The 22,811-nt window shown below is 41.2% G+C and overlaps 2 protein-coding genes across 4 annotated transcripts; one reads left to right on the plus strand and one right to left on the minus strand.

The window, feature by feature from the left end:
• Positions 1 to 1,842: 1,842 nt before the first annotated feature.
• On the minus strand, positions 1,843 to 4,245 carry foxh1 (forkhead box H1). Its single transcript, XM_029529550.1, has 3 exons — positions 3,775 to 4,245; positions 2,994 to 3,098; positions 1,843 to 2,814 (listed from the first exon to the last, which is right to left on the minus strand). Exons 1-3 carry the CDS (start codon positions 4,243 to 4,245, stop codon positions 1,843 to 1,845), a joined length of 1,548 nt encoding a protein of 515 aa, XP_029385410.1.
• Positions 4,246 to 7,666: 3,421 nt separating this feature from the next.
• ppp1r16a (protein phosphatase 1, regulatory subunit 16A) lies at positions 7,667 to 22,811 on the plus strand. 3 transcript variants are annotated; one of them, XM_029528721.1, is made up of 13 exons: positions 7,667 to 7,755; positions 13,958 to 15,017; positions 15,532 to 15,602; positions 16,729 to 16,874; positions 17,194 to 17,297; positions 17,504 to 17,628; positions 17,927 to 18,052; positions 18,147 to 18,222; positions 18,462 to 18,591; positions 18,680 to 18,842; positions 18,958 to 19,168; positions 19,295 to 19,481; positions 22,685 to 22,811. In XM_029528721.1, exons 2-13 carry the CDS (start codon positions 14,771 to 14,773, stop codon positions 22,710 to 22,712), a joined length of 1,614 nt encoding a protein of 537 aa, XP_029384581.1. In that variant the 5' UTR covers positions 7,667 to 7,755; positions 13,958 to 14,770; the 3' UTR covers positions 22,713 to 22,811. The 3 variants fall into 3 exon arrangements, with proteins under 3 accessions (XP_029384581.1, XP_029384579.1, XP_029384580.1); XM_029528719.1 differs by having other exon boundaries at positions 18,958 to 19,481; XM_029528720.1 differs by lacking the exon at positions 22,685 to 22,811 and having other exon boundaries at positions 18,958 to 20,689.

Below are 22,811 nucleotides of genomic sequence, written 5' to 3' on the forward strand. Positions count from 1 at the left end.
ATTATATACTTTAGAACTTTTTCACAAAGACAAATGACAAAATGCTCAAGATCTCCAGTTTTAAACTTCTCATGCTTTTACTTTCAGAAACTCAAAATGTTACTACAGTTATAGTTTCATTGACATTTTTAGACCTTTTACATAAACATATGACTTTTTGTCCGGACGGAGGTAAATTGTGAGTGTCACACTGCCTCATACAGTTCATAAAAGGAGGGAGGTGTTTAAATAACACTCTACTGGCTCCAACAATCCTGCAAGGCTGAGAGTGACAAAGAGTCATACATGTAAATTCATTAGAGGGAGTGCCAACGGTACTACCTTGAATGGGTGTGTGTTTGGGGGGAAGGAGTCGTAGTGTCTCTTCCTCCCCTCTCTGGTCAGGGAGCAGAAGCTCAGATGGTGAGGGAGTGCAGGCATGCGTAGGTTACTGATAAAGGGATAGTGGTCACAGCAAAGGAAGCAGCAGGAGGCTGATGGCTGCTGGACTGTTGATGTAAATCTGCTGTGTCTGTTGGAAGCTCCAACGCAGATTCCATGGACTGTGGATCAGAGATAGTCACAATTCCTGTGGTTTAAAAAAAATAATAAAAAAAATCATATACCCTACCAACTGCTAAAACTTAAGCAGCACATGAATAAAAAGATTTAGATAAAATTACACACACAAAAAAGTAGTTTGAGAAATTTCAAAATAAAATAACCAGCATTTTATTACATAACCTGTTAAACTAAATTTTTTGATACTTAAACCTCTAAACTGACCTTTCACTTTTTCTCAGCGCTGTACAAAGCTTTTAACAAGACCACAGGACAAAGGACAGAAAACATTCACTAGTCAAGGTAGGCTGACAATTATAAGCAATTTCCTTCAGAAGATGTTCATGGTGACATTAAAATAGTGCAAATAACACGGCAGTGCAAAGTCCAAAGGAAACACGTTTGAGGTAGACGCTCATAGTTTTGCACAAGTACAGTAATAGATTATCTTGTGTGTCATGAGAACATGCAGCATTTTTCCATGTTGAGTCTAAAATGAGCCCCATTTTCATGCTGTCTGTCAAATTCGTAAACACAACAGAAAACACCAGTAAACACCAGCAACAAAAAGAAAATTATGGAGCCATGTTTGTGTAGCACCGTCATCCAGATCAATATGCTATTACAACTTCACAAAACCTATGCCAAACTGAAAAACATAGTACACAATTTTTCTGTACATTTAAATATCTAAACTGACTGAAACTCTAAATATGTTGAAGAAAATTGTGGTTGTCATTGAAATTATTCAACCACACATTTTCGTCTACTTACATACTCAGGGGAAAAAAAAACAAAACAAAACAAAAACTTAATTTCACAGCTTTACTATATGTACTAGCCCTATGTTCTTAGTTTTCTGCACAAATGGGAAATTCAAGATAAAATCCAGCATTATAATCACCAGTGAAAACAGTCAATATACAAGAGCAAATTCTTGCCAATTAGAAGAAAAAAAAAAAAGACAGTGCAAATAACATTGGCAGTGCAAAGAGCCTGTAATAATACACACTCTTTTAACTGAAAGACTGAGGTAGTTCTGCTTGTATAGTTGTTTGAGGTAGTTTTTAAGAGAAGGTTTTTCTAGTTTGGAGACTTAAAACCCTGTTTTTGCATTTTTTTTTGCTAAAAAGTTGAATCTATCAACAGTACTGTGTGCAGTTTCTCATCCTTTACATACTATTCATAGACATCAACTTCACTTGAACTGGGGGAAATGATGGCGACTCATTTTAAGAAGAGAGTGTCATAGCATCTGTGCGTGTTTGAGTGACAGTGTGGCTCAGTTTAACTGGCAGTAAGTCAGTACTGAGAGTACCTGTTTAGGGAAGGCCCGTTCTGCAGGGCGTACTGATTAGGTGGTTGATGGTGTGAATGAGAGTTTTGATTTGTTGGTACTAGGACGTCAAACACACTCTTATTTGGAGGCACAGACTGCAGCATGTTGTCTAGGTCCATGAGGAGAGGCGGTGCTTGGACTGAAACTCGCCCGCTGGGGAGGATGGGCCAATACGCATGACTTATAAAGTGACCAGGTGCTACAGGAGAGCTACCATAGCCATAAAGAGGAAGGCCACCATGCAGCGGCATTAAAGGACCTCCGTTGAAACGCATGCTGGGTGGGGCAACGGCATTCGGAGGAGCATATTTGGCGTAGGATGTAGGGAGCTCCCAGGGAGGTGTAACAGTCTCCCGTCTAGCTGATTTGTGCAGCGGCGGCTTGTAGTCCTCGTTACCATCGGACCCAGCGCCACCATCAGGGGGAACACGCTTCCCTGAAAGGGTCACTCCTTTCCATTCATCATCAGAGGAGGAGGAAGAGGTGGAGGCTGGGCTGGCAGAACTGGCGGAGGCACTTCGGGCAGAGGATGCGTAGCGTGGGCGTGGAGGAGGAGAGGACCGTGGGTGGGTCACTTCAGCCCAGCACTCCCTGGTGGTCACATCCAGATCCCCAGAGGCACTTGTTGGTCGCAGGCTGTGAAGGAGGGAGTCGATGGCAAAGGATGAGTCCAACTTAGGCCGGAACAAGTCTTCCTGTGGTGGAGAGGGATTTCCCGAGCGCATGGGAGGGAGGGAGGTCACAGGGTCAGAGGTCGGCTCAGATTCTGGTTTGTGTCCCTGAAGGATATAAGGGGCCAAATCCTGGGCAAAGATTGTCTCATCCTGGCGTGACACAGCTGTATTCTGTCTCTTAAGAAGCTCAAGAGGGACTCGGCTCAGCTCTACTGCCCAGAAATTCCCTTTACCCTGAGGCTTACCCGGGTCCTTCAGCACCTACAGGTAGTCAGAGGATGGACAGTGAGAAGAGTGCTGACAACCAGGCAATACTCACCTTGCTCCACAACTAACCATGTCAATGGTTACAAATTTTATCTTTCATCGAAGCAAGCTGCATATTAATGTAAAAATGTAGCAATATGTCCAGTAGTCATTGAATGTTTTTGAGCACATACCTTAACAAAGCAGTCATAAGATGAGAGGTTGTGTCGCACAGAATCCCGCCAGCCTTTGTAGTTTCCTTTGAAAAATGGGAAGAGGGTACTGATCTCCTTGAGGATCTATAAACAAAACAAAAATATCAGTTATTGGTATGATAGTGTGGTCCAACAACAAATAGAGAATGTGAAGTGTTTATTTTAGTAGTACAGACCCAATTCAGGTACAGTTTAACCAAATGCACACTGGAATCATTACTTTATTGGGTTAATGTCATTATACTGTGACTGCATAAGTGTGGGCCAGCAACACATGCTGTACAATTCACTGAAATGTTTATTAAATTACAAAAATAAATCAGTGTGTTTACTTAAAACTTAAACAAGTTGTATAAGCAGTTGCGATATAGAGAGAAAAGATCTGAGTCGACAGAACCTAACAGGCCGGAGTACGACATGAATTTACCATAGACCGTATCTTATCACCTTCCTGTTACAGATCAGTGTCTGGTTTCACTACAGTCAAATCTTATCAAAGCAAACCAAGAATGGTGGGGTTTGGTGGTCACTGAAATGTCACCAAGAGGGACTGGATTGTGTCACTTTTAGAAACTTTAAAGTAGCAATGTCCATGTATTATCAACGCTATTAAAAGGGGGGTAGGCATTTCCAGATAAGCAACAATTTTTTGTAAAGACGTGATTTTCTCCCCGTCTCAGTGGAGATGAAAAGAAGATCATAAACCTAAAACAGCCATCACAGCATAGTGCTCTCACTAAAGACATGTCCTCATAGTTACCTCAGACAGCGTCAGTTTCTTCTCTGGGGACCTTTGAATGACCATGGCGATCATAGCCAGGTATGAGTACGGTGGTTTTGGATACCGCTGGTAGTTCTTTTTCTTTCCATCGTGGTTCCTACTCTTCTTCCTCTCGGTGCTCCAGGAGTCCTGGCCGATGGTTTCGTGTTTTAAGTTCACATCTTGTTGTGCGTTGTGGTACGATGAGCCCGGTGGCGCCGTTTTATCCATGAAAGCTGCGCTGAGATGTTCGGTGCGCGCAGCTGGTTTCTCCAGGCGCGGCGGCTGCAGGGGAACCATCGGAGCCGGATGGGGAGTCCAGTGCTGTACCGGGGAGACCCGCGTTACACTGCCGGTTGGAAAACTCTGCTGCGCATTTTTCTGGAAGTCAAGTTGATGGTCTTGGAGCTCTCCAATGTGGGACAGAGCGGATGGTGCCAAGAAGCTCTGCTCCGGCCAGTGCTTTGTCATGCTGATCACCCAGGGGGAAGATCGGACCGCACGTTCGAGCAGGAGCGCCGAGAGGGGGAGGGAGGTCAAAGAGCCGGTCCTTAACTTCTGGCAGACTGCTGGCTCCAAGCTGACTCTATTTGAAGAGCAAACAATTAACAGTTTCATGTAAATCCCGCTGCGTAATCGAGGGGAGAATGACGCGTTATCTGAGAGCTGAATGACTGATCGCCCCCCCATCCCCGCAGGGGGACTGGGCAGGGTCACTGTAGAAGGAGGGGAGGCGAGGAAGACGGCAAAACTGTAAATAAGCCTTAAGATAATATCAACATGTCACTTAAAACGTAGATTGTGAGTTTGCCTTAGAAACAGAGCTACAGAGATTTACGCACGACAGCCTGATGTAAAGTGGGAAGGCAACAACTTTAACACAGATAAAGTTTGTTTAGAGCCATCCCAGAACGGAATTAATTCTGTATTCTTTATTCTTAATGTCGTCATAAAATAACAACTGAATGAGTATTTAAAAATACTGCAGACTTTCTTCTTGAGAGTAACACCAGGGCGCAGTGGCGAACAGAAAATCTCGTGGGGGTGGGGTGGGCTCGAGCAGAGAAGTAATTTCGATTGAGGCTTACATCCAATCAACAATTTTTGGTGAGCAATATACATAAGGGACAGCTAATATACAAATACTGAAAGATAAGACTGTCGGCCGCAATACTTGAAGAATAATTGCTACAAATAGTCCACGTTAAATAAATAGTCTACATCTTTCTTTTTTTTTATTGTGACAAAGTACCCCAGTATTACTGAGGTAGATCAACTTTAATCTAAGTCAAGGTGTCCATTTGATTTTTACGAAAGTTCACAAATTGGTATTAATCAGCAGATGCAGAATAAATAAAAAGAAGCGCAACTTTCTGTGGGTGTTGTACGCTCAGCAGGGCCTCCCCAGGACTTTGCAGGATGGTATTCAGTGTTGAAAGATTAAGTTTCGGGAATGTATGTCTTTTGTTCATGTTAACGCAGTGCTAATGTCCAAACCTTTGCTTCCCAGCAAGACAGTGAAAACAAGTTGGATTAGAAAGAACCCCACTGGCGAGCTGGAGACTGCGTCTTCCCCAAGAAGCTGTTTAGCATGTGAGGAAATCCAGCGGCTATTCAACACTATTTGTGGGTTTTCTGGCGCTTACAAGCTGCAAAGTGTTGTAGTTGGGAAGGACATTCACACCTTAAACAGGAGCTATCACCCCCCGACTGTTAGAAACTGCCTCAAAATACCTCTCAAACAAGGACTAATCTGACAATAAACTAATCTGAACCTCACATGGCAAAATCTGACATCGACCTCTTAAAGTGAGTTCCAATTAATAGTTATTTATTCAGCTTTCTTATCCCACTGGTGGATACTATTTTACTTCTGATAAGATAATGAAACTCAACAGTCTTAAATTAAGTGATTGTACCAAGATTAGTCACAAGGGTGACATAAAGGCACATTTCTTCTGATATCAGTTTCAACTTTTCTGCCATTTGCATTTAGCAATATCCACAACAGAGCTTTAAGCGTGGCATTTTACCTATTTTTGTATGATGTGAAGTTTAGGCTCTCCGGAAAAATACTTTCACCCTCACCTTTTCACTTCTTTGGATGATACCAAACAGCTATTTGGTTTCTCTGGGATTCAGCTTTAAATAGCAAGTGTTTAGGGGAACTGGGAGACTGTGTCGATAATCAGTGACAGTTTGATTATAATTGTCGTGCAAAGTGTTTTCCTTGTGTGAGGGGAAAACTTACCACGTGAGTTTGCAGCGATACCCAATGTGCTCGGGTTCGTTCAGGCCGGAGGTGTTTTCTAACATGGAGAGCAGCAGACCTCCTTCACCTGCAGGTCACTTCCCGAGTGAGACCCTTCTCTCTCTGATTCGTATTGCTGCACAGGAGATGCACAGTCACATAGTTTGTCCCCCTCTAGCGGTTTCACTGAAAACACAGTGAGAAACTTCAGGATACCGAGATCAGTTCTGCAAGGAGCTCTCCTCAAGCATACATGGTGTCTTTAAATCCAAACATGTACAGGCAAACCCCTTTCCCTTCATCCAGAATGTATAGATTTACATACACAGTGTCTCATAGTCAACAGCTCAGTGCCAAACATGCTGATTTAAATACAAACTGTCAGGATATCTCTTCCTGTCTGCTGGAGTGTTACTCAATAGGTTTTGCCTGGATTAGCGAGTCATGCATGAGAAGAATGGAAAACCAAATGAATAGGATACAATCCAGAACAAGGATGTTCACATGGGTTTATTGTGTCTGAACAAATCCCCTCTAAGCTGTGCTAAGATGCATCCTCATACTAATATGGGGAAACTCATTTTAGTTTTTCTGTGACTGAGCTGTCACTCTTTCAGCATGGCCAGAGTGCCATTTATATAACTTGTTTGTTTTTTATTTTTTCCAATGATGATGATGAAGAATACATTTATGGCAGAAAATATAGACAGAAGCTAATATCAATCTCCAGTTCCTGAGAGACGGCACCATTTTTAAGAAGTATACCTCTTCAGGGTATTCATGATCCAAGGTGCCTTGAACAGGGCCTTATTGTTGGTTTATCCAAAATATGATTACATCTGATGAAATCCAGTCATGCAGAGTTTAAAATATTCACCTCCAGACTCAGGTCCAGACCCACTGGATCAACGCATGTAAGATTTCTTCAGAAGCTTGTGGTCCCAAGATGTTTCTTTGTTGGGATGTCAGTTCTTTGTTAGTTGGTCAGCTCAATGCAGAAGTCAGCAGATCACAGGGTATTACAAACTGTGTTCTGACAGAGAGCACATTTTGGACTGAGCGATGACTGTTAATTTAATGTTTAATCACAGGGATGTGAATGAAACATATGTTCAGGCTTTTGTGAACATTGTGTGAGAGAGAGAAAAAAACACACACAAAAAATTAAAAAAACACCCTGACTGAATAGTTATTTTTAGTCAAACCAGATAGATTCAGCTAATAAAAGTAAACTTTCTTGCATTTACACCTTCCCTTTACATTTTACTTCATAAGAAGACAGTTTTTACACCTTGGCAAGGTATTGGTCAGTCTTATAACCCTTAAATATTAAACTGGACTATTCCTCATCCTAAAAAAAAAAAAAAAAAAATCCCCTTTTTTCTTTTAGTTACATTTTCTAAAGTTAGGATGGTTTTAGGTTGAACCCCTCTCTCTGAAAAATTTATTATCAGTTTTATATTATTCTATTTCTTAAGTTTTTGTCTTTTCTTCAATTTTCTTCAACATGTCAGTCTCTTTACTTAAAATATGAGCACCATTGATGCAGACCTTGGCGCCCTCTGGTGGGGCGAGAGCAGGGGGAAGGCGGGGAGGTGAAGGCGGGGAGGGGAGGGCTCAGGGCCGGTTGTTATGGTGAAGCTTTCCCCCAGAGGACTGCCAGGAGCAGCAGCCGGAGCGGGGCACCGCAGCTGAGTCCACCTCACAGCCGCAGACTGTCCTCTGAACAGGTAACGCTGCTTGTTTGTTTGCTTGTTTGTTTGTCTCTCTCACATTATTCGCTTCGTATGGGTTTGAAATCTCGCCGCGGGGAAACAACATCCATCGGACTGAAACTGGAGCGCGACGGTCCGTCCGGAGAGTGAGCTAACCTGAGGCTAAGGTAACAGGTTAGCCGTGACAGGACATTAACGGACCGATGCTCAGAGCATTTATAACAGTGAAGGCTGACAAGGGTCGGATAAAGCGATCGGTGTTAGCCCGTTTCTGTTGAATAAAGCCAGGTATCTTAAACGAGCTGCTTACATTACCTGTCAGCCCAGCCACCTGTTGATCCTGTCTGCGGTTTAGCTAATCTGCCTCTCAGTTAATCCGCCCCGGTGACAGACAGCTGCTGCCCAAAACTGCGTTAATGTCCGTTTATTAAAGGGATTCAATCAATATCTAACAGTTAGGGTTTGTTTGTGAGCCCTTTGCCAGATTAAGTATGTCACAGCCTCATTTCAGGTGAAAGCACAACGTAATATAATCATTGTTATACAGGCTGAAAGACCTGCATGGCCCTTTACTACAGGCTGCAGCTCATAGTCCACTATCAAAGGGATCCAAAGCAGTAAATACAGTACTAACCCTAACCCCATACTTCTTTTCTCTTGTTGCCCCCCCCAAATAAATCAATCAATCAATCAATCAATCAATCAATCAGAGAGCTGTAGAAAGTTCTCAAACTGAAACAGGGAAAGCGATTGATGCACACCTCAGGCCTAATCCTGAACCTGAAGTCACATCGCCCAACCTTCATTCTCAAAGCAGTGAACAAAAGGCTGGAAAAGTCCTGTCTCTTAGGACTATGAAGGAGGAGAGCGCGAAAATCAATTAAATTCACTGATATTCTCGGCATATATTGCAGTTGACAAACCATTCAACTCAAACAATGTCTCTGACTTATTAACTTTAATGTACAGTCACGTTCTTGCAAAGCAGGCCTTGCCAGTCTAGCTCAAAACTGTGGCTGGCTTTGGTCAAAGTACTTCTTGACAAACAGTCTTAGTATGTATGGTCAAATACTTGCAGGTTTCACAACCTAACCTAAGATTACATTGTGGGCTTCTTGATTCTCAAGCTGACAGCACACACACACAGTATCATTTTCTGGATCAAGGAGGAAATTACAAAGACTGTTAAATCGTTGCATTGTTTTCTGATTGTGGACTGTTATCCTCGTGATCCACCAGAGGCACCTTGGCTTCAATTTGTTTTGATGTCTGTATCCTCAGTCACAGTAACAGCAGGTTATCTCAACCAAACAAGCGCTTTGTTAGATACCAAAGTCCTGAATGCTGTGTGTAATGTGTAAAAACATTTATTAACTGTCCCAACATAGTTTCCTTCTTCATGATAAATTTAACAGGTTAAATGACTCAAATAGTTATTTAAGGTCAAACTGTATTTGCTAGCATTTGGCTCTTCATTCTCTTGTGCATACATTCCCCCCTTTTTTTTCAGCTTTTTTAACTTGGGCATCATGTCTGTAGGATAAACTGAAAGAGATGCTGCAAGTAGAAGATAAATGCATAATTTCATCCTGTGAGCACCATTTAAACTTTTATTAATCCCTCTATCTCTCTCCACCCATGTGCCTGCATGATGTGACCCTACATCCTGCTTAGCATCATTTGGAAGAGTTGAAGTAGGCTAGTTCAGTTGTCTCCTCCCCATCCTTCCTCCTCTTCATATTCTCCTATCTCCTTTGCATTCTTTCCTCCACATCTCTTGCCCTCTCAGTCCACATCCTGTCTTCCAGAAAAAGCTTGAATGCTTTGTCTTTTTGTCAATGATGTATGTTATCTTTGGAAATGCTTGAATATTAACAACTCTGCCCCCATTCCTAGTGTGCTCTGTCTTTTTCCAATGGCCTTTACACCGTACCTACTCCTGCCACTCTGTAGCATTACTCAGATTTCTAAGTGATTATATGAGCAGCTCAAACCTTTACACATGACAGGATTTAATGTGTCAAACTTTTCCAAATCCCCACCCTCTCTCTTTTGTAGTCATTATTGCCCTGCCCTTTCTTCAAGGGTTACAACTAATGTTCAGATTATTTTAGTGACTTCATTAATTTAATGCATGTTATACAAAATCCCAGAAAGCAAAAAAAATAAAATAAAAATCTTATAGTCAATTATTATCTTTATTGACCTACTAACAACTAATAAAGCAACTCATACAAACCATTGACAATGAACAGCCTTTCTCAATATTTGGCAGGCAATTTTGGTCATTTGGCAGGCATGATCATTCCCGAATCATCAAGCTGTATTGACTCAGCATTGTTTGTGTCAGTGAACAGGAAGGTCCTGCAGGTCAAATCAAACTGCTTACTGGGCTGGTGGTTGTACATAACGGCTGAGCAAAATCATTGATGCCAGACCATTACTGCAGCACAAAACAAGATCTGATTTTTCCCGATGTTTTGGTTGTGTGCTTTGTTGTCTTCTTTTAAATTCACAGGCCATTACACTTAGGTACCACCCATTTAATGAATGTATTGGCTTTTCTGTGTGTAGATGTGTGTTTTCACAGTAGTCTATTCATTCCAGCTGTTGACTGAGAGTTTACTTGTATGAGCAGCTGTAGACAGCCCTTCCTGTTTGGTCGGTAGGTGGAAAAAGTCAGAGGTCCACAAATGTCACATTGATGTAAACCAAACAATGTAGTCTTATTTCACATGTGTGCTGTATTGGCTGTATTTTTACAATATGAATGACTTCACCTCATGTTTTCCCATCTGTCTGGTCTCTGTCTGACTCAGAGAATCACAAGGCTCTTAGACAGTTCAACAACCAACAAATTCCACATTCCCTGTTTGTGCAGGAGCTTAATTTACGAAAGAAGAGATCACCTTAACCAATCAAAATGCCAGTCTCTGCATCCACTCTTAATGGCCAAGCATTTCTCAGCTGGTCATAAATTGCTGAGGCAAGAACACAATATTTTATTATGTTTTTGAAAAATTCTAATTAAATTATTCTTAGACTGTTTTCCTACTTCACATATTTTAATCTGACATTGTGTCATTTGGTGTTCACTCTTGTTCCAAGTTTGCAGAGCTCTCAGACCAAGACAGTAAACAACCCCCACCCTGCTTTTTTTTTTAAGCATACCCTATTTTTACTTTGTTTGGTTGTTCAAATCATCGGCCTAAATTGCTCTCTCCTGGAGGCTGCTCACAGACTCATCTCCGCTATGTGGACAGAGCATCGACTGAACTGAAAGGCTGTTGTTATATGAAAGAGAGTAACATTTATAAAAGAAAAAAAAGCAAACTCAGCACTCTGCTTTTCCATGTGTGTTGGTTTCCCCAGTCCAAGAGTAGAGACAGTATGAGTGGTGGCTAGCTTTGCACTTGTTCAAGATGCCTTCACTCACCATGAATGTTTACCAACAAGTTGTAAGGATACAGACTCACAGCCTGACATCAGGCGGTTGTCAGTTTAAGTTTGCATCACCCACAGTTTCTTTTACTGCCTGCTACATCAGTTTTACTATATTTATTTCATTTTTAGTGTGACTATTGCACTACCACAGAGTCTGGACTGTGGGGCTGTGCAGACCTGCCAGGAAACAAAAGTGCTTGTTTTCGCCTGTGTCCTTAATTGGTCAAGATGCACCGCTCACTTTTTTGTACCTGGACCAGCCAGGCTCAAAAGTAAACTATGTCTCAGGCTCACCTCTGTTCTCCCAGTACCTGCAATGATTGGCTTTGGTTGAGATTATAATTGTCTGCCTTTTTCTGATAGGACTGCTGACCAGTTCTTTCAGTGTGCTGTTTCACTGTGTGGGTGTGCATGTAAATGTATCATGTGAGGGAATGAATGTTTTAATCTGGATTTTCAATGTGCCAATGTGGGTCAGTGTTTTAAGGAGGGCTGATGCTATACCCCTTCTCTTTCAGCAGCCTAAGCCTAAGTATATCTTTTCCCCCCATCAACATAATGCCATATTTTGCCATATGATCTGATGACAGCAGTAGAACTGTAAATCTTCTAACATCTACCAACATTACTGTGAAAAAAACATCACATCATGCAACAAGTAAGCCTAATTACTATTTACACTAAGCTGTACTATATATTATATACATAGACATATAAATGTCCCAGCATATTAACTCAGCTTGTCCATTGTAGGAAACACACTGTGGACTGTGTATTTACAGGAAAAAATTCAAGAGTCAAGCCAGTACAGATCCTTCAGTCTCACAAGGGAGTATTTTCTGGGTGTCAACACAGTAAATTGGTTTTATTGTCATGATCACAACATCAGATTGTTGCTAAAAGAAAATGGAGATGGGAACAAAAGGATGGCTTTTTTTGTCTGCTTTGTCAATGGCCCATTTTCTAGTCTGTACTCTGCTTTATATGTGGCTGGATTTTTTTAATGAACAATTGATATCATTTTGTCTGTAAAAAAATATGTATCTAATGTAAAATAAATACATTTAAAAAGCACAGGGTAAAACACAATGAAGCAGGCCTATTATAATTGGTGTTTTTGCTGTTTATGTCTATTTGTAAGCGCCCTCTCATTTTTTGTGAATTTCACTGATGTGAACAGAAACAAAACCTCAGCCCAACACAGAAGGATGATCTTTCAGATTGTGCCTTGAAATATCTGACTAATACAGCAGTTAAGTTCCTGAAGGGATTTTCCCTGTTTCTTCGATCCTTTTACCCTTTAAAGCTCCTTAAAATACCATAAAATCTGTTCCCTGTTTCATTTGTTAACTGTGATTGACCAAAAGTAGGTTACTGAGTCTATATGGCCTTTCCTTAATTGCTTCTTAAGGAGAATTGGTATAAAAGAATTTTCCTCGACCTTTCATCCTGAACATGGACTTTTGATAACATAGCTTTTACTGTAGAGGGAAGGCAGGTTAAATCTGCCTCTGGATCACTGCTATGTTGTAAAAGAACATAGTATTCATCATCCGTGTTTCGATCCTGGGCATTCAAAGTCCATGTTCCTGTTTGTATTGTTTGAATGAGTGATCTTTCTAGTAGACAGTCTATGAGGGGGTGTTTGGTTAGTACCTCTGTCTAAGGAAATCCTGACATTGTAACTTGTGACAAAGGGTGAGAGGTTTGGTATCTTAAAAATAGAAAAAGGGCATAGTAAAGGAACAAAACGAAGAAAATAAATGACTTCCCCCAAAATGACTAAGGTTTTAGTGTTGGTTAAGTCAGAGACCAGTGGCTTTCATTTATAGCATTTATTCTTTTGAATTTCTTTGTAGTAACTAGAAATAATAGCTGGTATTGCTTCTCATATGTTATTCTTGAAGTAACAGTTGTGTGGAATATATTCCAGGATTACTTTTTAATAAGTCACCGCTCATCAAGGATTTATATTTTCTAACAAAGGGCTTCTTTCATGGCTGAAGATTGCTAAGGCCTTATATCTGTCACTCATAAGCCAAACCAAGAAACAGTCCAGTTTAAATTTAAAAATAAAGCATAAATTGACAAATTGAATAGTTTTGAAAGATTCTTGGGGGAGCATATAAAATCTACTGTCGCACTTAAAAAAAGGACCTATAAGTACTAATGACTGGTCATTATGATTCAATATACAGCTGATTTATGGTGAGCTCTGGTTGACTGGCCTCCGATGTTTTTAGACAGTTGCTATGAGGTACAGTGGCTCTGTGGCCCAGCAGCCCTGTCTTGTCAGTCAGTCTCTATCCCACTGAGTGCTTCTAGTTGACCTTCCTCTCAGTGCTCACATACCCAGATCCTAAATAATAAATAAACTACCTGGAAGGAGCCAGGTGTGTATGAGCTGTGCAACTGAACGGAGAAGTTAACAAAAGGTAATGAGTGATCATGCTGACCAATGTTTGTACTTGCATGGAAACATGTCTCACTGTAGTTTTTTAACCGCTTTTTCATAACATCATAATACCAGCGTTGCCTTGTGTGTATGCCAGAGGCAGCAAAGTGTGTTTCGGCTGCATAATGTCAATCATTAATGAAAAGCGTCCCTCCAGCTCAAGTTTCCTTCAGGAGTGGAGTGGGAAGGAGGGAGTTGGGGAAAGGATCTCAAGAGTTAAAGATAACAGGATCAGGAGAGCAGTGTTTCCACACTATAATGTAACACAGCACTCACGTTTTCCTTGCCTTTTCTTTTTTTTTTCCTCTCTGCTCACAGAGACGTCATTGAGCAACACATCACTGAAGTCATCACATCTTTCAAATTTGGAGACCGGCCAAAAACTTAATCTACAACAAGTTGACTTTGAAGTAGTCTCCACACACTGCCCGGAGATGTTTTAATGCTGTGACACACCGTTACCTGGAGTAAACCTTATGTGAATCCTACCATGTGGATTTATTACTTACTGCACACATTTTTTCTCGATGGATTGTCAAAAATCTGCTGCACTTTTGGTTCTAAGTCTTGGACAAAGTTGGCACCACATTAAATTGGTAGTTGAAATGCAAAATTTAAGTTGTGGAGAGGTTTGACCCTGCCTTTGGAGAACCACCTTTTCCTTATCTTTCTCTTACCCTCGGTGGATCATTGGCCAAGACCCACCGTCAAAATGGATGTGACAACTGACAATCGGTTACAGATGACAGTTTGGATGGATTCAATTAATCCCAGGCATCTTTCCCTCACCTCTTTTTTTCTTGGCAAGATAAACACAGTGATCTAAAAGATGGGAAAGACACATTGGAACAATTTTATGTGTTATTTACTCACCTGACAATACAAAAATAATAATTTTATTTATTGTCACCAGACATCAGTTGCGTGCTTGGTTTTGCACCTTTCATGAAAGGATATTTTCCCACCATCTTCTTGTGCTCTCCCACAGGCCTGTTTGGCCTGACAGGAGGAGTCTTTGTGGGGCACAGAGAAGGTGTATAAGAAATTTGAAAGATTGAAACTTTGATTTAATATATTTTTGGATTATAATATACAGGAATAGAAGCAAAGCGAAGCTGTGGTTGTGTTGGCATGGCAGCAGAGCACAGTGAGCTGCTGGCTGAGATGGCCACAGTCGGGCGTCTGAGCGCCACTGAACGCTTGAAGCATGCCCAGAAGCGCCGCGCTCAGCAACTTAAGGCTTGGATACAGATGGAGAAGGATACAGCACGAGGGTCAAGGGCCAAAGCAGATAAGAAGAAGGTGCGCACCACAAAAGTGACTTTCCCCAATGCCATCACCCTGCTAGATGCAGCAGCTCGCAATGACCTGCAGGAGGGTAGGTAGAAACAGAAAAACACACAGAACAGCTGAGTTAGAAAGCTTTAAAGTTTGAAGGGATACAAGACACAGCTTTCAGGCTATTATTTACTGGCCTAATGCAACCCTCCCCCCACCTGGAGAAATTATCATTTGTGGAAGTCAAAGAATACTATGTCCCCTCTGTTGTGTGATTTGGTGTTGACCTTTCCTGAGACATGAGCACTGGCTTGACACCCTGAAAAAAGCAACAAATAGAAGCTGTTGAATAAAAGTTATTTCTGCATGATTCATACTGGATGTTTCACACTTTGATTGTAGTGGTCAAGACATTTTATGTTCCAAGACTTTGTTCAGCTATATGATCAGGGCTAATGATGGTGGTAAATTCATTGTTACGTACTAACCTGGTGTCATTTTTATATCTATTTTTACAAGCCAGATAAGTGCCCACTGTTGTAATGCTTATGTGAAGAGGACTCTGCCTGGGTGGCCGGTCATAATTTTGTGTGTAAATATGGTTGTGCTTCCAGTGAGGGAGCTGCTGAATAGTGGTGTCAGCCCAGATCTGGTCAACGAGGATGGACTCACAGCCCTACATCAGGTACAGAAACGCCCTTGTCTGAGTTGCCAATGCAGTGTAACTGTAGTTAAAAACAATATTTTGCACCAATTTATTATAACATTTAAACCAACTGTTTTTTGTTTTGTTTTTTTTTAAACCAGGAAAATGTATACTTGACATGTGTGGCCTGGCCTCAACTGGTCTTTTCACAAAACACAGTCCAAAATTCATGGTGTCAAAGACAAAGTCTGGGATTTTGAGTATGAAAAGTCATGTTAACAAATTGTTCCTGTATTGTTCTTAAATTTGGAACTATAGTAGTAGTAGTAGTAGTAGTAGTAGTTTGTAGTCCAGTCAATCATTCGTGCATATACATTTTATTTTATTTTATTTTATTTTTATTTATTTATTTATTTATTTATTTATTTATTTATTTATCTATATATCTATTTATCAATCATCTAAGCTTCATATGTAAACCACATACTGTATGTACATCTAGCACTTAAGCTATTTAGATGCATTCCTCCATCACCCTATGTAAGCACAGCCCTGCAACAGCCAGTGTGATACTGTTTTTACAGTTTGACTCTAACTCTCTTTAACAAAGCAGGTCACCTTTTGTGCAGTGTTTGTGTGTTTATCTTGTGTACAGTCAGCTTTGGGCTTGCCAAGTACTATTTGCCTTTATTTTGCCTGAACTTAAAATTATCTTAAGTGACTATTTATTCCGACTGTCTTGCTTTGAGAACCTTAAATTCCTTTCCTGAACAGATGCAGTCATATTTAAGAGCAACTCCCATATGATCTCTATGTTTGGGACCTCAAAATACGCAAATCTAAAATTAAACAGGAACCTTTGTAATTTTTTTTACTTCTATGGAAGTTAACACATACAACTACAGACTCATGAGAGGGGTGTTTGTGAGCACAGAGAACTCTATATAAACGCAGTAGACTCTGCTCTTCCCCTTGGAAAACTTGGTGTTTACACAGCAGAGGGCTGGGCCATGCAAATCTTTCCTCTTCCACAAGCCACTGTATTAGTTATCATAAGTCCTGAGGCATTCTTGCCTGTTTTGCTATGGTGCATATGTTACATAGTTGTTTCTGATCGTCTTTATATTCATATGTATATTCATTTATACCTTTGGCATGTCCTCAGTGCTGCATTGATGACTTTGTGGAGGTTGTGCAGTGCCTGCTGGATGCCGGTGCGTCTGTGAATGCTTGTGATAGTGAGCTATGGACACCACTGCATGCTGCTGCCACCTGTGGGCACACGGGTCTAGTGCAGCTCTTGATTCAGGCGTAAGTTTGGCTATGACTTGAGTCTTGAGAATATTTTCTTTGTTTCAGTGCCTGTCTTTTATGCATCTCTCCTCCTAAAGCAAGTTTTTCCTACTGATATGTTAGTAATAATATGATACTTTAGAATCTACTGTGTAATGAGAAATATTGCATTGGTTTTCTTGGCCAGGCCATCTTGTTTACATAAACAATGCAAATGTCACTGGAGCACGATTCTCAGAGCATATTTTCTACTGTGTGAATATTCTTGAGTGGCTTTGTACATCAGGTTGTGCTCTAATCCAATTCGTTTTGCCTATTTTTGAATGTTTGCTTCTAGTGGGGCTGACCTGCTGGCAGTCAATGCAGATGGCAACATGCCTTATGACCTCTGTGAGGATGAGGCTACCCTTGAGCTGCTGGAGATGGTTATGGCTGAACAGGGTCAGTAATTCCTCCTGGGTTTTTTTTGTTTGTTTGTTTGGTTTGTTGGTTTTTTAGATGAATAATAATTATTATTCTTTGAACTAGCAGAGCAGTCATGAAGAGAAGACCAAATCTAAATCTATCCAATCTATGAAGAGTAAAAAAAAAAATTCTACATCTGTAATCAGATATCTTTGTTCCTATCTGTGTGTGTGTGTGTGTAGGGGTAACTCAGAACCGCATTGATGAATGCAGAGGGGCTAAAGAGATGGCCATGCTAGCTGATATTCGGGCTCTGCTTCAGAATGGAACAGATTTAAACACTCAGGACGACAATGGAGCAACACTGGTGAGGCAAAGGGACACATGCAAATAAAAAAAAACTTGGGGGAAATTTAAGTTGTCTGCACAGGATGGTGTAGTTAAAATGTTGAAGGTCCGAGAGTTTAACTCTGTGTGGTGTTGGTGGGCATTCACAGTTGTACAAAATTTGACAGAAATTGCAACATCAATTTAATAATTTAATTTGTTTATTCTGATACTGCAATACAAAGGTCTAGAGAATGAAGGGGACAGCAGAGGCCTTGGATTTTGGTTTGCTTGTATTTTTAATATTTTGTGTGCCCTGCATGGGTTTTCTTTCCCAGCTCCACATAGCATCTGCTAACGGCTACATGTCTGTGGCAGAGCTGTTGCTAGAGAACAGGGCTCAGACAGAGGTGAAGGACTCTGATGGTTGGACACCATTACATGCTGCCTCCTGCTGGGGGCAAGTAAGTGCTACAGACAAACCAGAACAAACCATAACCTAACACCATCCATGACTGACCCATTAATAGTATTCTGTTGTTTTTACGTATTTCATAGATTCCAATCGTGGAACTGTTGGTTGCTCATGGAGCCAGTCTAAACACTAAGTCTGTCCTGGAGGAGACACCACTAGGTACCGCCAGAAAGCGCTTTTCATCTTCAGTCTCATAGATAAATAAGGATGCTGCTAATTATTTGCAAATTTTGATCAAATTAATCATGATTTAAAATGATACTAATTTCCAACTTGCATATAGTAAAAGTCTGTTTAAAAAGGAGCAAATAATTCAAATAGATTTCTTTAAATGTCTGTTATCAGCCTCTCTTCTTTCAAACCTCAGTGTCTAAACTTTGTTGATGGTGGTTTTTCAGATGTGTGTATGGATGAAGAGGTGAGAGCCAAACTAATGGACCTAAAGCACAAACATGAAGCCATCATGAAAAGCCAGGACCGGCACAAGGGAACACTGCAGAGACGGGCCTCTAGTACTGGCAGTAGAGGGTGAGGGGAGCGAGAGTCAAATGTTGGACATGAAGATGGAGAAATTTAGTGCTTTATGGTTTTCCTCTTTTTTTTTCTGTTGATACAGTAAGGTGGTGCGTCGCGTCAGTGTGAACGAGCGTTCCAGTCTGTACCGGCGAGAGCACCACAAAGAAGCCATGGTGTGGCAGGAGCGTGGCCGACAGCCTGATCCGCAGGATGATGATGAGGATAGACAAACCGACAATGAGCTGCACCAGCATGCCACCATGGTGAGTAACACCACTGGGGAAGAGCAGAAAGCATCTTTCTGCATGAACTCTTTAAGTTGAAGCCATTTTTATTTCTTTGATCTGATCAAACTATGGGTGTTGAATGTTGTTTCAGGTTACTGGTGGTGCAGCGACACTACGTATCGGAGAACTGGAAGCTGCAGACAGGAAAGTAGTGTCCACTCTAGGTAATGGAGGGACATCAGTATCCCTGGCTGCCTCTGTGCCTGGAGAGCTGTGGAGTGGTGGAGGTCGAATGGAACGCAGCGCCTCTTACCAGCTTAGCTCTGCACCTGGACCTGAGTTTGGGTCTGGGTCTACTGACGGTGAGGGGGCAGACAGTATGACTCGAGAGAAATCCCACCACACGCTGGCGGACCTGAAACGCCAGCGAGCCGCTGCCAAGCTCAATAAATACCCTGCCTCTCCACCACCTATGCCCCTTCCCTCAGAGGAGGAGCCTTCAGTTGCTGTTGTTGAGGTTACAACTACTCAGGCCCAGCCAGAACTCCAGACAGAGCAGGTAGCTTCCCCAAGCCAGGTGTATTTCACCCCAGCCAGCGGAGATCCTCCACTGCTGAAACTCAGAGCCCCTGAGGAGGAGCCGTCTACCAACAAGGAGCCTTGCTGTGGCCTCATGTAAGACAGCCTGACTCAAAGACACAAACTACCTACAGGTTAGAGGAACTGCACATGTAAACCTCTGAAGTGGCAAAAACATTTAAAAACAGACGCACTTGATATGAATTGCTGAAGACCTGAAGTTAAAGCCACATGCCAATGAGGGTTTGATCTATGCTACTATTCACACAACTAAAGTGCAATCTCTGTGCTTCTCTGTCATTCTGTCAATCATTGTGGTTTTTACACCCCACACTAAAGGTCCCAATATTTCCTGATGCTGCCTCTTACTAAATCTTCATGGTTTGATTAATTCAGTGACTGGGAGGAGAACTACAAGTTTCAGTGTTGCAGTCAGAGGCAAACATCTGCTTTACTTTGTTGGTTTTTAATTTACTCACTGCTTATATGCCTGCTTAAATAGATTAATTAAAAAGCCTTAGAATCACATGAAGGTTTTATCTACATTAAATAATATGAACTGATTTATTTCAAATGAATAAGTAAATGAAGAAATTCTCTCTAGCAAATGACTGCAATGAAAGGTACGTTACCAATATTTGCCTACATTTACATTTTCAGCAAGAGGCTTTTTGCAGTTTGGAGATTCAGTCATGATAGCTTCAGGAACTATATTGATTATTGAGAATTCACATTGAATCAAGGATTTTTCTTGCTTGATCTTTTTTCCCCCCCTTGGGCTTAAAATGTATTTAGTACTTTGCAATGTAGTTTTGCTTATTCTATTCAAGTGCACAAATAGGAGCCTAAATTTCAAAACGTGTGATTGTGCAATTTGCAAGTTAAGCATTATTTCTACTTATTTCTATTTTTCTATCCTCTGGATGAATCACATTATCTATTCTGAGACTGAATATGGATCACAGTGTACAGCTATTGTACCTTTGTTGAAAGCAAAAATTGTTCTATAAGGATTGAAAAATATGACGACAAGATACATTTTTGTTACCAGAAATATGAAAGGGATAGTTTTATTGTCAAACCAAGTAAATTATCTTACAGTTGTCTATCAAAGATTGGTGCCTTCTTTAGGTGGCAGATTTGATAACGGTTTGCAATACTTGCACAAAGTCCCATGTGTAAATTTGATGAGCAGTGGGATTAAATAACTTGACATAGACTGAAATTTAATGAATTGTCAATGCACTCCAAGCTCTGTATTACATTTCAGTTTTGTTAATGATTTATACTGAGCCCTGTTTAGAAGAACAAAACATAAAAATGTTTTCAAAAATATTTTCTTGTTTTTTTTTTTTTTTTTTTTGTTTGTTTTGTTTGTTTGTTTGTTTGTTTTTTTTGGTCCCCCCCCCCCTCCTCAAAATTCAACTGGTCTTATGTAGTGGATCTGGACATGACTGAGCCTGGAAATTATTATAGCGTCATCGTGAGAGACCACAGACACAATGTCTTTATGCCAACAACATGTCTTTAACATGTTTGCATGTTAAAGTGCTGAGGATCTCTACCTCTTGTGGTAAAATGAAGCTGTTGCACATTTTACGATCTTAACCCCCAATGTGTTTTGCTCTTACATCACACACTCGCTCTCTCTCTCACTGTAAGCACATCTCAAATGTCACTGCTCATACTGAACCATCTGCCAGGTCACCACATGATCCACATAGTAAACAGTTCACTTCTCATAACTTGGGTAGCGAGTGAAAACGCATGCTCCCTAGTTTTAGATTGTTTAAACTCTACATGTTTGGACTGACTTGTGATCTTCAATGCCCAAACACGCTCTTGCATGCAATCACAGCCCTTGACACTGACCCTGTCATGTCAAACGTGGCCTTGGCAACAGTTATGCTTGAGCAATGTTAAAAATGGAACCTGCTTGTCCAGAGTGTGAGCCCAGAGTGCTGACCAACTGAGATCTTGCCAGCAAATCTTCACATTCTCATTTCATTCATGGGAGGATTAATGTCGACTTGCCATTTAAAATTAGGTGGTTTGATGGTTGATGCTGCCAAAATACAGTGTGACACGGCAGTGTCACCAGGACATCACGTGCTTGCATATGAACTCTTAGTTTTAGCTATCAAATGTCTCTCCTACACCCTGTGAAGGACGTCCTCCCTGTTACTGTTTAGCCCTCTCACTTACAGAGAGACCACTTTTTGTCTTGCACAAACGAAAGACTTGTAGTGAAATATTTTTGGGTATGAGATATTCGACTACCTTCCCTAACTTGCCCTTCTGCATTCTCACCCAACTGGGCGAGACAATTCACTGCTGCTCTCGGTTGCCGGTTCACTTTCCTCATAAGGTTGAGGGCTGGTGTGATATCATATCTCCTGACTACTCAGATTTTTGTGTGGTGAATATAAATATATCAGTGCTAAACGTGATGTATAACTGCTCCATATCTACATGCAAAGCTGCTTCTCACATTTGTTTCATTTACTGTTTCCCCTTAACCCAAACCACAGCTCTGTAGGAAACATCCGTTCAAATGGAAGCAGTTTCCCTCATAATTGGTGTAAGTCATAGTTGGTCTGTTTTCGCCAATGAAATTTTTACATGAACTTTTCAGTTTAAGGTTGTCTCTCAAAAATCTCTTACTGCAGGGCCACATGATCTGACAAACATTTCAGTGCAACACACCCAAGCGGTGCAGAGGTGTGTTGTAAGATAGACACCCTTATCTCATCCAAAACACAAACGTGTAGATGTGCTCATTTGTGTAGGAGAGGTTTTTACGAAATGCTTCACTTCGTTGATGGAGTGTAAATATGTTCACACAATTACTGTACTTAAGAGCAACTTTCAGGTGCCTATCCTGCACCGAGCTGGGCGGTGCCCCTCATAATTATGTGGCGAGCTCTGACTCATGCAGTTCCCATCATCCTTTGTTTACTCTTATTGTAAACAGCTGGTCAGCTGGTGATCTTTGCATAAACTCATGTCAGTGTTGTGTTCCATGGCCCCCAGAAAAATAATGAATTTCACCACTGTGAAAGTTCCAATACTGGAGAAAAGTTTTCTGTCACCTGGGAACTTAACATTTGGTTAGGAAAGCGTTAATAGTGTAATTAATTACAGCGTGTTCACGTTTTATTTACTGCCATCTGTTTGCACGGATAGGTTTGTCCGTCTGGCATCCATAAAAGTTGCCTATTAGACTTGAAAGTTTGTCCGTTCCCTCCTTGTTGAAGCACGTCAAGGGTTTCTGCATGAAAGTTTTGTTTTTCCGACAGCATTAGAAGGTGTCATTTGGAGCGCTGAGGCCAGAGGCGAAGTGGGAGAGGAAATCCGACCAACCAGCAGCGGAGGCGGAGCGGCCGGCTGGGAATATGAACACCGACGATCAAAGCGCCCAGTCGG

This window comes from Echeneis naucrates, chromosome 20 (assembly GCF_900963305.1).
Source record: "Echeneis naucrates chromosome 20, fEcheNa1.1, whole genome shotgun sequence".
Classification (NCBI taxonomy): domain Eukaryota; kingdom Metazoa; phylum Chordata; class Actinopteri; order Carangiformes; family Echeneidae; genus Echeneis; species Echeneis naucrates.